Here is a 13811-nt window from a genome sequence, read left to right on the forward strand (position 1 = left end):
CTCCCCCCCCGCTGCTGAGGGCAAGGCATTGGAGGCATCTGTTAAAATGCAGTTCAGTTACTTGATTGGGATGACAGCCATTGTCAACGTGAATTAGTTTCGTAGGCATGGTAACAGCAGGGACATGTTTTGTTTGCTGTCAGCGATTGCTGTTTTGTTCTCCAGACTAGAGATGCTTAGAGTCGTCGCGAAGTCCCCTCGTCTTCATCCCGTCCATCGTTCAGTACCTTTGTCTCCATTTCAGAGGTTTATCTCTAACCTCACCACCGACAGGCGTCCTTGTCTGCCTACTCCACGCCATGCTAAGCTACCCTCTCTGCTTCTGCAAACTATTTGTTGTCCACCGTGCTTGCTGCGGCCCTGCTAGGCTGGCTAGAATGTCATGGATTTCCACAAGTCACTTCCCGGTTAAAAATAAACGAAATTCCCCCCTCCCCCTCCCCCGCCCCCGCCCCAGCCTTTCAATATAACTTGCTCCTTGTCAGACTTATTTTCTGATGTTGTTTCAGTCAACGAGGGAATTCTCTGTTCCAGTTAGGTCCCTGTCTTCCCTCTCGGCGCAAACCACACTGCTGCCTGCCTCCTCCACGTGCTATGGTTGTTCCCACATTTGTGTCTGTGTTCATCCTGCACCCTCAGCCCTTACCCCGGTCTCTCACCTCCACGAGCCTTTTCAAATTCTTCAAGCCTGTGTTGCTTATCTCCTTTTCTTTGCTTCTTAGCTCTTACAGTTTGTGCCACAGTTACCACTTAGTTTTTCTCTAATGAATGACTTTGATTTCTTCTACCAGATTATAAGCTCTTAAGAGGCAGATGCTATATTTCGTATCACTTTTATCCCTGTCCCATCTCCTTGATTTTCTAGGAAAGATAGATTGAATGGTGAATATTGTCTTGGTGTTAGAACATATTTCTGTGGTTATTTTTAACAGGGAAATTATACCCATCATGCATTACAGAATTGGACATTTCATATTCCTTTCGTAAATATTTGTTCTGTTCTCCACTGCTACCTTCTGAATCTGAGAATTGCTAATGCCCAATCTTTCTTAAAGGAGAAAGTAAGAAAGGCCTCCAAGTTTCCTGACCAGATCTTTGTAATAGTGTAGGGCTATGCGACTTGTAAGACAGTACTTTAAAAAGTTCATGGAAAAGTGGAATTTCCAAGATATTTATTTTGGTACAAATTTTTTTGAAATCCATGTAGTTTTTTTTCCATAATATATATTTTCCATGAGCTTTATGAAGTACACTCATAGTCTATGACACCCTTGTCATTTGTTAGGCTCTCAGCTTTTCCTTAGACCTGCAGAATACATGTCTGAATTTTGAAGACATTTTTCATTGATTTCTTTATATAATAAAAATATTTAGGATATTGTATTTTTGTTTTAACTTAGATAGGACTTCTCTCCTTTTACCCATAACTGGGGTTAGCCCGCAAAAGTCAGAATAATTTTTACAGGGGTGAATAGGGTTGTTGCACAAGTGATTTTCTACAACAAAAGCAAGGGAAGAGGATCTGCAGGCAGAGAATTTCTGAGGATCAGGAGAGTGTGTGTGAACAAGGTGTATAGCACTGACCAGGTCCAGCAAGTTACCATTCTGGTTACCCTATAATCTTTTCCATACAGGCTGTGTATGTAGGTAAAAGACATCACACCGGAATACCAACTCAATGTTTAATGGTTGTGTACACAATTCTATGCAAACTATTCAAGTGATTCTAAAAAGTATTGTGAGATGATGTATACTTTCAGCGATCTTTGTAGTTAAGTGAGGAAATAACATAGGACAACTAGAAGAAAAGCCTCCTCTTTGTCATTATTTGTATGCTTAATATTAAGATATAGAAGGGAAGGTGCTGGCATTGGGTGCAGCAGGTTTGGCCACTGCTCATGATGCTGACATCCCATATTGGAGCGCTGGCTTGAGACCTGGCTGCTCTGCTTCTGATCCAGCTCCCTGCTAATGCACCTGGGAAAGCAGCAGATAATGATTCAAGTTCCTAGGCCCCTGCCACCCACATAGGAGACCTAGATGGAGTTCCACACTCTTGGCTTCAGTGGCCCAGTCTCAGCTATTGCAGCCATTTGGGGCAGTGAACCAGTAGATAGAAGATCTCTTTCTCTTTCTCTCTCTCTGTCACTCTGCCTTTCAAAGAAATAAAATACATTTTTAAGAAAAGATACAGAAGATTCAAAAATATTGCACAGCTTTAGAATGTAGGTAACCTAGCATGCATGCATATATATAGCCTTATGTAAAAGATTGAGATTTCAGCTGACAATAGTGTTTTGGTCCCTCAAAAAAAGTGTCTACAGTTTTCAGCTGTAGTAACTAAAGTATAGCAGTAAGAAATAGTCACAGATATTTAGTCAGAGAATGTGAGTTAAGAAAACATGATAGCTGTCTGTATTTGAAGTTCTCGTTTAGGGAAAAAGAGTAGATTTATTGAACATTGCCTCTGAAGCCTGGGTGAAAAAATAGAGAACTGACTTTTGGCTCAGCATGAGGAAGGATTGTCTGAAATGAGGCCTAATCCAAGATGATATAGGATTTCTTCATAAAATTATTTCTAAATATTGGATTAAAAGATTTTACTTTCAGATGGAGGGGAGGAGGTGGCTGTAGTAGCAGTGTTGGATTTGCTCAGGAGTCCCCAGACTTGTATTTCAAGGGTCACTAAAATTTAAATCAAAGTGTGGGGAGGGAACCAAATATAGGGTAGTCAGTGTTACTTTGTCAAGTAAAGAAATGAAATAAAATCAACTACCAACTACTGATATAATTTCATACAAGAAATGTGGTTTTTAAAGTCTGCCTAGTAACAGTCCTTAAACGTAAGTGTGATTAGCTGAGGAAAGGCACTATATGCTCTTTTTTTTTAGTTCACCTCAGAATTGCAAAACTTTCATTGTGAAACCGCTGGGCCAACTGACTGAAGAGTCAGTGACTGATCTGCTCTCTGCTGTGACTCTGCCCCTGGCCTTCCACTGATTCATTTATTGCTCCCTGAATCCCGCATGCATCTTCCTTGTTAAAATGCTGGGCAGAAACTAGTTAAGTTCTGATAGAGGCTTTCTGGACAATGAGAAGAATTGAAAGAAGTTGTACAGAGAAAGTTTTAGAGAGAAGCACAGGAGTGTCTGAGACACTGAAGACGATTTGGGGTAATCTTTGAATCTGTGAATAGAAAGTGGATTTGTTTCCCTGCAAACTCAGAGAATATGCCCTTGGTCCTGCTTTTCCAGCCCTCCTCTCTCACCATGAAGGTCATGTTTAACTATTAATCCTAATCTTAAAACTGTGGCCTCACTGCAAATGTTAACAAGGTAGTGTTTAGTATTCAAGACCCTTAGTTCAAGATGCAGCTGATATTTCAAGGGCCTGTTCCTCCATTACTTCTTAGAATTCCTTTCAATAACTTCCCTAGAAAAGGGCTATTGATTCCACATTCGGTATTACTATGCCTGAAAGGAAGCTTCCATAATTATTTTTGTGGCCTGTAATGAAAACATTCGGTTGCATGTTTGCTGTCCTCTCTTAGAAAATTTGGTTCTTAGAAAATTGTTCTTTGCTTAGTTACAGAGAATTCCTTATGTGGAAACAAAACAAAACCTTGTCTCCTCTAAAAACAGACTGTGGCTCTAAGGCACTCATCCCTGGTAGGGGAGGCGGGCAACAAGTCATATCTATGAAAATGCAAGTTTGGGTACTTAAATTTTTACAAAGGTAATAATGATAATTAGCTAAGAGTTATTGAGCTAGCAGGTACTTTTCTAGATGTTTAAATATAGTGGTTAATTTTCGCAGCAACCCATAATACAGTTTTTATTGTTCCCATTTTACAGTTCAGAAAACGGTCATAGGGAGTTTAAATAACTTGCCCAAGGTCAAAGAACTAGTCAGTGTTGGAGTCAGGGTTGGAATTTAGGCAGTCTGACATCAGAGTCTTCATTCCTGACCATAAACCATTTAAAGGTGCTTTTGAACCTTGAAAGTATGCATACCACAAAGCTCTACAGAAAGAATATTTATGGGAAAAAAGAATATTTATGGTAATCTGAGAGTCCATGCTAAGCCAAAATGGTTACTTTCTTCTGGACCAGTATTTAATAGGTGATGCCTGGTACATTAGTTCTTAAGCATGGAAGCATCAGCACTCAGGGCCGGACCCACACTACCAATCAGAAACTGGTGGAGAGGCCCAGCAATCTGTGGTACAGTGTGCCTTCTAGATGATTCTGGTACATGCTGAAATTTGAAAAGAGCCCAGAGCTGTGGAAAGAATAAAATCCAGGAGAGAAGGAGCTGAGAGTGGCAAAAAAGGCAGGGAAAGCTGGAAAGATTGAACGTGACAGGCCTAATGAAGGCGGCATGGGAAAAGGGGTAAGGAGTACTGGAAGAAATACATTGTTAAAGAACCAGGACATAAAATAAGAGGTTCTCTATGTGTGTGTGTATGCATATGTGTGTGTGTGTGTGTATAAAGTCCGGGGGAAGAAAAAGGAGATCCATTGGATTGGATGAATGTCAAATATCAGAGAAAAGAGAAACATCATTCATATTGCTGTCATTTCCTTGGGGGGGAGCCCAAAAAGGAGGTGAAAAGGTACTCAACTCAGCCTGGGCCCAGTGGAGGGGAGGAGTTATGTATAGCAAGAATTAGCTAGAGGAACAAAACTGTGGAGAAATAAAAGAGCAAAAATATGAGAGAAGGTGGTGGTGTAGACCTTCGCTTTGCACCTGAATCAAGCTAACTGAATACCATGAACTGCTTTTATGAGATGCCTCAGCCTATATACTTGGAATTCCAGGTTCCTTCACTTGATTAGTTGAATGTCTAAGTGTGCTGGATGGACTAAAGCCCCTTCTTTGGGTGGGGATGAGTAGAATATTAAAGAAACTAGGGAGAGTGAAGGGCACAGGTTGATCACTGAGTGAGTAGCATGCCTACCCTTACAGAATGGCAGTAAAGAACACATTCATGATCATCCAGCACATAAAACAGGAACCCCCATTTTGTGTCCTTGCACTTGGTGGGGTTTTTCCTTCACGTTTGTTTTACTTGCCGATTGTGTCGATCTACATTATATGATCAGATGCTAACAAATGCTCCTCCCTCTTGTACCTTGTTCTGATTTGTGTTTATTTTTAGCACCAGAAAAGTGCCACTGTAAGCCATGAGATGTCTGGTCTGAATTGGAAACCCTTTGTGTATGGCGGCCTTGCCTCTATTGTTGCCGAGTTTGGTAAGAATGTGAAAAAAAAATCAAGTCTGTATTTTATGGTATAGATGATAGTGTTTGGTGATTGTCATTTGTGAAAACTAGAGGGAAAAATAAAACGAAGTTCACCTTATTGGTTTTAAAAAATGATGCTCTCAAAGACATCAGCAAATATTTCTGAGAAAGTACTCCTAATGGTATGGCTGATGAAGTTATGAAAAACCAACTTAGGAAGCTTTTAAAATAGTTGAATAATAGTTAAATTGCTGGACTTAAGCAATATACATAATAATGTAGAAGAAGTTGGATATGATGGGGGTTTCTGCTGTATTTCTATACTAATGATCTTTCTTTTATGTTAAGCTGTTTATGATTTTCTTAGTAAGTATCCACATTTTTTCCCCAAGCCTACCAATATTAAACAAAGCTCTCCTCTGTTTGAGTTTTGAGATATTTCGAGATTGTAATTTTTCATCTTCCAGATTTTTCTCTTCCTTGAACTCTATGTAAGTGACTACAATCCACCATCCTTCATTGACTTTCTTGGTATATGCTATGGTGTTGTGATATCCAGGTCATCAGTGACTAGATCTACATAATGACCTTGTTAGTTTTAGACCTTTGAATATTCCTTGAAATGTGTTTTGTTAAAATAATGACTACTTCTCTAGGTTGACATAAGAGAAAGACATTTGGTTAAAGAAATTTTCCCCTCAAGCACTCTGTCCTTGTTAGTCTTGAATTACCTAAGGAACCAGGATGAGTAGGACCAAATAGAACTTTGCCATTATCTATCATAATTTTAGGAAACTTTATTTCTTATAAACAGATAAAATTAAAAAGACTCACAAAACTGTAAAAGTACTTAAGAACATCTGGAGCAGCAAGCTCATGCTTTCTTTGTGAAAATTGGGGATATATTACAGTGGAGAGGTGGAAAGACTCGAAGTAGGAGGGAGCAGCAAGAAGAAGACACTGATAAATGCCAGATTTTATGTTATAGATGCACAATATTGCATTTATAGTATACACATATTAGGACCATCTAAAATCGCTTTATTCCACCACTGCTTCAAGTGTACCCTGGGTCAAATCATGCTGACTAGATATAGTATGGTACATTTCACTTTAGCATATACAACTCTGTTCTACAAGAGGTGTTCTAGTAGAGATCTTCTGTATGTTATAAAAAGGACTGTCTTATATTTTGAATATTGTCATTGGCTTACAGATAGGTAACATTTAACTGTGACTATTTGGAAATACTCACAAATGAGTGTGTTCCTTTGTAGGAACTTTTCCTGTGGACCTTACCAAAACACGACTTCAAGTCCAAGGCCAAAGCATTGATGTTCGTTTCAAAGAGATAAAGTATAGAGGGATGTTTCATGCCTTGTTTCGAATCTATAAAGAAGAAGGTATATTGGCTCTGTATTCAGGGTAAGATGGATTCTTTCCTTACATCATGAATAGAAATACTTTTTAAAGAAGCCATGTAGGGACAGGCATTGTGGTGCAGTAAGTTAAGCCGCTGCTTGGGACACCTGCATCCCATGTGAAAGTGCCAGTTCAAGTCCTAGCTGCTCTGCTTCCAATCCAGCTTCTTGCTAATGCATCCCAGGAAGCAGCTGACAATGGCTGAAAGTGCTTGGGCCCCTGACACCCATGTGGGAGACCTTGATGGAATTCTGGGCTCATGGCTTTGGCCTGGCCCAGTCTTTACTATTGCAGGCATTTTGGGGGTGAACCAGCAGATAGAAGATCTCTCTCTATCCTTTCCTCTTTCTCTGTTGATCTGCCTTTCAAGAAGGGAAAAAAAAAAAAAAAACCAGAAAACAGAAGCCAGGCAGTTCAGCTGTCTGATAGTTTGTGCCCTTCATAATCACCCTTTCAACTTGTAATTATATATTGAAGTGCCAGTTTATATTTCATCTGGTTGCAGGTCTTGAGCTTTTGATTTTTTGTGTTCGTCTGCCTGTAAATGATACATTTTAAAATGTTTTATCATTGTAGCATAGGTTTTCTCCTGGTTTCTGAATCAGATAGCCGTTGTTAATAGCAGCACCAATTAACTATATATTTTTGTGAACTTCTTCCTAAATTGGCAAATATTGACTTCTTTAAAAATTTTTTCTTTAGATACATATTATTCTGGCAGCTTAAATAGAAAATATGAAATGAGAGAGAGGGAAACCCATTTTAGGGGGACCAACTTTTGATTAACCATTTGTGGTTTATTTTCCAATTTATAGTTTATCTGCTATTAATTTGCTAGGTCAACTGGGTTACCAGTTGATTGCACAGAGAATGGACATCAATATTATCACTAACTTATATTAGGCTTAATTTAAAAGATAATTAATTTTTGTGGGAGAAAATCAAGTAGTATATGTTGAAGCAAGTGATTTCGTGGATCACCTTTTTACCCTGTTCTTTCATCATCACAGATAATCACAAGATACTCTTTTTCTGATAGCAAGAAATAAAATCAGTAATATGCATATTTTGTCTTCATTTTCAGTCCTAACCACTTGAGCTGCTACTGTCTTTCTATTTATATCTCCTAAAATATAGTTCTGCAATTTGGAAGAATCTCAAAGGAGGTATGAGTGAGAATGTCCCCAGTTTATAAGCAGAACATAAATAGGGCAGAATCTTGGCTCTAGTACCTCCTTGTTGATAGGATTCAAGATGTATCTGCAACTGTTTAGAAGTAAGGGTTGATTTTTTTTAAAGATCTATTCATTTATTTGAAAGTCAGAGTTACACAGAGAGAGAAGGAGAGGCAAAGAGAGAGGTCTTCCATTCACTGATTTACTCCCCAATTGGCTGCAATGACTGGAGCTGCACTGATACAAAGCCAGGAGCCAGGAGCCTCCCCTGGGTCTCCCACACAGGTGCAGGGGTCCAAGCACTTGGGCCATATTCTACTGCTTTTCCAGGCCATAGCAGAGAGCTGGATTGGAAGAGGAGCAGCCGGGACTCGAACCATCGCCCATATGGGATGCCGGCACTGCAGCTTTACCCACTTTGCCACAGCGCCAGCCCCAGGGGTCGTTTTTTTTTAAAAACAATCTCTGAGGTATATAATGGCATATAGTTCTTTTTATACATTACAGGGTTCAAGTTGCTAATATTTTCCTAATGATTTTTGCATATGTATTGGCCTTTAATTTTCATTTTTTGTACTGTTTTGTCTGTTTTTTGTGTCAGTGTAATACCAGCAAAAATGGATTCTATTTTCTGGAAGAGATTGTGTAAGATTAGTGTTAGTAATTTAAAAATTAGGAAGAATTCCTAAGCAAAGTTATATAGGCTTGGAGATTTTTCTCTTTTTTTTAAAGATTGATTTATTTATTTGAAAGTCAGAGTTACAGAGACAGGGCACAGGGTGGGGGGGGGGGAGAGAGAGAGAGAGAGAGAGAGAGAGAATGAATGAATCTTCCATCCACTGGTTCACTCCCCAAGTGGCTACAGTGAGTAGGGATGCACCAGGCTGAGATCAGGAGCAGTAGCTTCATCTGGGTCTGCCATGGGGGTGGCAGGGCCCTAAACACTTGAGCCATCTTCTGCTGCTTTCTGAAGTGCATTAGCAGGGAGCTGGATTAGAATTGGAGCAGCCAGGACACTAACAGGTGCCCACACAGGATATCCGTATTGCAGGTGATGGCTTTACCTGCTGTGCCACAATGCTGGTCCCTGAGATTTCTTATTTGGGAAATTTTTTATATTTTATTTTATTTATTTGAATGGCAGAGCCAGAGAGAGAGAGAGAGAGAGAGGGAATGCATCTTCCATCTGCTGGTTCACTACCTGAATGCCTTCAAGAGCCAGGCTGAAGCCAGGAACCTGGAACTCTATCTGGGTCTCCCACATGAGTGACAGAGACCCAAATACTTGGGTCATCATCAGCTGCCTTCCCGGTCACACTAGCAGGAAGCTGGATCAGAAGCAGAGGAGAGGCCAGCACTGTAGTGCAGCGGGTTAAAGCCCTGGCTTGAAGTGTTGGCATCCCATATGGGTGTCAGTTCTAGTCCTGGCTACTCCACTTCCAATCCAGCTCTCTGCTATGGCCTGAGATAGCAGTAGAGGATGGCCCAAGTCCTTGGGCCCCTGCACCTGCGTGGGAGACCTGGAAGAGGCTCCTGGCTTCTGGCTTCGGATTGGCATGGTGCGGCTCCAGCCGTTGTGACCATCTGGGGATTGAGCTGGTGGATGGAGAACCTCTCTCTCTGTCTCTACCTCTCACTGTAACTCTTTCAAATAAATCTGAAAAAAAAAAGAAGCAGAGGAACTGGGACTCAACTTGGCACTGTGATGAGGGTTGTGGGCATTGTAGGTGGCAGCTTAACCCACTGCACCACATGCCCTTCCCCTTATTTGGAAGTTTCTAGTTATGAATTCAAATTCTTTAATGATTGTCTTAGTTTGGGCTGCTACAGCAAAGTACCATGCACTAGGTGGCTTATAAAGGACAGAATTTTTTTTTTTCTGGAGGCTGAGTTCTGATGAAGGCCCTCTGCTGGGTTGCAGAATGCCCACTCCTTGTATTCTCACAAGGCAGAAAGAATGAGAGGGCTCTCTGGGATCCCTTGTACAAGAGTACTAATTCCGTTGCCTCAGCCTTCTGACCTAATTACCTTCCAAATGCCCTGCTTCCTAAGGCCATCACATTGGAGGCTAGGATGTCACTGCGTGTATGACTTTTGGGGAGGATACAAACAGTCCGGTGCAATGATTATGAGACTTAAGCAGATTGTTTTTTATCTTGGTTGAGTTTTGGTAGTTTGTGGTTTTCAAGGGATTAGTCCATTTTTTCTAACTTGTTGAATTTAAGATCGTAAAGTTGTTTATGGTATTCCCTTTATTATCCTTTTAATGGATGCAGAATTTATTGTGCTATTCCCTGTTACCTTTCTGATGTTGGTGACTTATATCTTTTTATTTTTGTGAGTCTTACTAGGGGGTTTATCAGTTTTACTCATTTTTTTCAAAGGGCCAACTTTTTGTTTCATTGATTTTTCTTTATTTTCCCATTTTTAATTTCATTGATTTATGATCTTTGTCTTCCCTCTGCTTTCTTTGGATTTTTTGTTTGCTTGTTTGTTTGTTTTGCTCTTCTTTAGTGTCTTGAGGTAGACACTTAGACCATTGCTTTGAGACTTTCTCATTTTCTTTTTAAAATTTTTATTTTGTTTATTTGAGAGACAGAGTGAGGAATCTCCCATCTGTTGATTGCCTCCCTAAATACCTACATCAGCCAGGGATGGGCCAGGCTGAAGCTGGGAACCAGGCATTCAGTCTAGCTCTCTCATGTAGGTGACAGGGATCCAAATACTTGAGCTGTCACCTGCTGCCCCTCAGCATGCACATTATCACGGAGCTGGAGTTGGGAATAGAACTGGGAGTCAAAGCCAGGCACTCTAATGTGAATTGCCAGCATAGCAACAGTATCCTAATTACTCTGCCAAACACAGATCCCCACTGTTTTCTAATGTAAGCATTTTGTGCTGTAAATTTCCTTCAGATCTGCTTTAGCTATATCCTATATAATTTAGTAGGTTGGATTTCCATTTTTATCTAGGTCCATGTGTTGAAAAACTTTCCTTTGAGACTTCTGACCAATGGGATTGTGGAGAATTATGTTGTTTATTTATTTGTTTTTAAATATTTTTTATTTATTTGTTTCAAAGAGAGAGTTACAGACAGAGGGATAGACTGACAGAGAGGTCTTCCATCCACTGGTTCACTCCCTAAACGGTTGCAATGGCCAGAGCTGAGCTGATCTGAAGCCAGGAGCCAGGAGCTTATTCCGGGTCTCCCACACGGGTGTAGGGGCCCAAGCTCATGGGCTATCTTCTGCTGCTTTCCCAGGCCATGGAGAGAGCTGGATTGGAAGAGGAGCAGCCAGGACTTGAACCGGAGCCCATATAGGATGTCAGTGCCGCAGGCAGAGGTTAGCCCACTGTGCCACAGTGCCAGCCGCAAAAGTGTGTTAATTTCCAATTGTTTAAGGGACTTTCTTCAATTTCTAAAATATTTATTTATTTAGTACTGGCACCGTGCATAACAGGTAAAACTACCACCTGCAGTGCTGGCATCCCATATGGACGCCAGTTCCTGTCCTGCTCTACTTTTGATCCAGCTCCCTGCTAAGAGCATCCTGGGAAGTAGCAGAGGATGACCCAAGTACGTGGGCCCCTGCACCCACGTGGAAGACCCAGAGGAAGCTCCTGGCTCCTGGCTTCGGATCAGCCTAGCTCCAGCTATTGCAGACATTTGGGGAGTGAACCAGTGGATGGAAGATCTATCTGTCTCTCCCTCTCTCTCTCTCTGTAACTCTGCCTTGCAAATAAGATTTATTTATTTGTGTATTTATTTGAGCGGCACCGTGCATAACAGGTAAAACTACCACCTGCAGTGCTGGCATCCCATATGGACGCCAGTTCCTATCCTGCTCTACTTTTGATCCAGCTCCCTGCTAAGAGCATCCTGGGAAGTAGCAGAGGATGACCCAAGTACGTGGGCCCCTGCACCCACGTGGAAGACCCAGAGGAAGCTCCTGGCTCCTGGCTTTGGATCAGCCTAGCTCCAGCTATTGCAGACATTTGGGGAGTGAACCAGTGGATGGAAGATCTATCTGTCTCTCCCTCTCTCTCTCTCTGTAACTCTGCCTTGCAAATAAGATTTATTTATTTGTGTATTTATTTGAGCGGCAGAGCAACAGGAACTGAGGGGGAGGAAGAGAGAATGAATCAGTCTTCCATCCACTGCTTCACTCCCCCAAATGGCCTCAACAGCTAGGTCTGTGCCAGGACAAAACCAAGTGCCTGGAACTCTATCCTGGTCTCCCACATGGGTGGCAGGGGCCCTGATACTTGAGCCATCCTCCACTGTCTTCCTGAACACATCAGCAGTAAGTTGGATTGGAAGAGGCATAGCCAGGACTTGAACTGGCACTCTGATATGGGATGATGGCTCTGCAAGCCATGGCTTAACCACTGCACCACAATGCAAGCCCCAGCAGTTTCCTTATTGATTTCTAGTTTGATTCCATTGTGATCAGAGAACATGCTCTATGTGATTTCAATTCTTTTAGATTTGTTGAGGTTGGTTTTACAAAGTGTGCTGTCTTGGTGAGTGTTTCCTGGGTGCTTGAAAAAAAGATCTTCTGTGTTATTGAGTGGAATGAGGTGAGTAATAGAAATGAGTAAGTGGGCTGTCTAGTTATGTATAACCCTCAAATACATGTTGAGTATAATTAACTTTCTTTTCTCTTCTTTTTGAAAGAATCGCTCCTGCTTTACTAAGACAGGCATCATATGGCACCATTAAAATTGGGATTTACCAAAGCTTGAAGAGATTATTTGTAGAACGTTTAGAAGGTCAGTGTGCTTTCTTTTGAGGTGCTACTCAAAGGTATTATTGAAATAATGCTTAGTGAGAAGTGTACATCATGAGATGCCTGCAAGGACAAAGTGAGCTTGAACTGATTTGGGATAAATCCTTGTAGACGTGATATATGGATTAGAGGGACCTGTTTTTAAATTTGTCCCTATCGAATAATAATAAAGGCTTCTGGCCATCATAGAGGAAACATGGAATGGTATTGTTCGGAAAATAAATGCTATTCTCATCAACAAGAGGACTTCAACCTACAAGTCATTTTCTAGCTGCCAATTTTGATAAGCTTTTATTACATAGGATAATTTTAGGCTGTTAGAGTCTATATTATGATGTACCTATGGCCACCTTACCCACAGTCAGCATTATCGCATGTCTCTTTATTTGCTGCTGCAACATTTCCAGCCTGATACTGTACTTAATGGTTATTTTACCACAGGCCTGGGGCTATTGGATGTTTGGGGACAGCTGAAGAGCCTTTCGGTTAGTAATGTCCTTTGAATCACTATATTATTATCCTAAATCAGCTTTTTCTAGAGCTTCTTCTTTGGGAATCATGGAGGATTCCCTTCTACTTCTTCCTAAAATAACTTCCTTTCATACATTCTTTACTTGGGTTTACTTCCTTTTTATTTGTAGGCTCTTCGTGGTGGGGGAGGAGTATGAAGATGGACTTTTCACTGCAGAACTCTATGCTCTGTGGTTTCTTTGTTTTTATGTGTGTGGGGGGGTTAGTTCTAAATGGTTGCTTTTCCACATCTGACTACAGACACCTTCTGTAAATAAATAGAGGGTAGAAGAGATCTAAGACCAGTCAAAATTATTATTTAGATAAATTTTTCTATTAAACATACATTTGATCTTTTAACACTCAGTTCCTGAATCTTTAGTGGTGAAGATTATGCAGAAAAACATTTAAAAAGCATATTCTTTAAATGTTTGAAATGGTTGAAGAGAAAATACCACATTCTGAATTCAAGTGGGATACTGATAGCTATGTAGAAAAATAGAACATGTTCCAGTGTACGTTAGAGATAAGCACTTTTAAAGAAATAATGATTTATATTTTATAATTTTTATATATTTCAGTACTGATTTGGGATCTAGAAATTTTTTTTATTTTTGGAAGCTTTGTAGTTTGTTTCTAAAGTCCTCTCTGACCAAGTTTCCTTTTCT

General features: G+C 40.6%; 1 protein-coding gene across 4 annotated transcripts in view; it reads left to right on the forward strand.

The window, feature by feature from the left end:
- Positions 1-13811, forward strand: part of SLC25A14 (solute carrier family 25 member 14) — a 44741-nt gene that overhangs the window by 826 nt on the left and 30104 nt on the right. For 3 of the 4 annotated variants that reach the window (XM_008273187.4, XM_002720292.5, XM_008273188.4), the window contains 3 exons: positions 5162-5255; positions 6524-6671; positions 12522-12616. In XM_008273187.4, coding sequence (XP_008271409.1) covers positions 5162-5255; positions 6524-6671; positions 12522-12616 — 337 coding nt within the window. Of the gene's footprint in view, positions 1-5161; positions 5256-6523; positions 6672-12351; positions 12425-12521; positions 12617-13811 lie in introns of those variants that run through there. The other variant, XM_017349981.3, reaches the window with a different exon arrangement.

This window comes from Oryctolagus cuniculus, chromosome X, assembly GCF_964237555.1.
Source record: "Oryctolagus cuniculus chromosome X, mOryCun1.1, whole genome shotgun sequence".
Classification (NCBI taxonomy): domain Eukaryota; kingdom Metazoa; phylum Chordata; class Mammalia; order Lagomorpha; family Leporidae; genus Oryctolagus; species Oryctolagus cuniculus.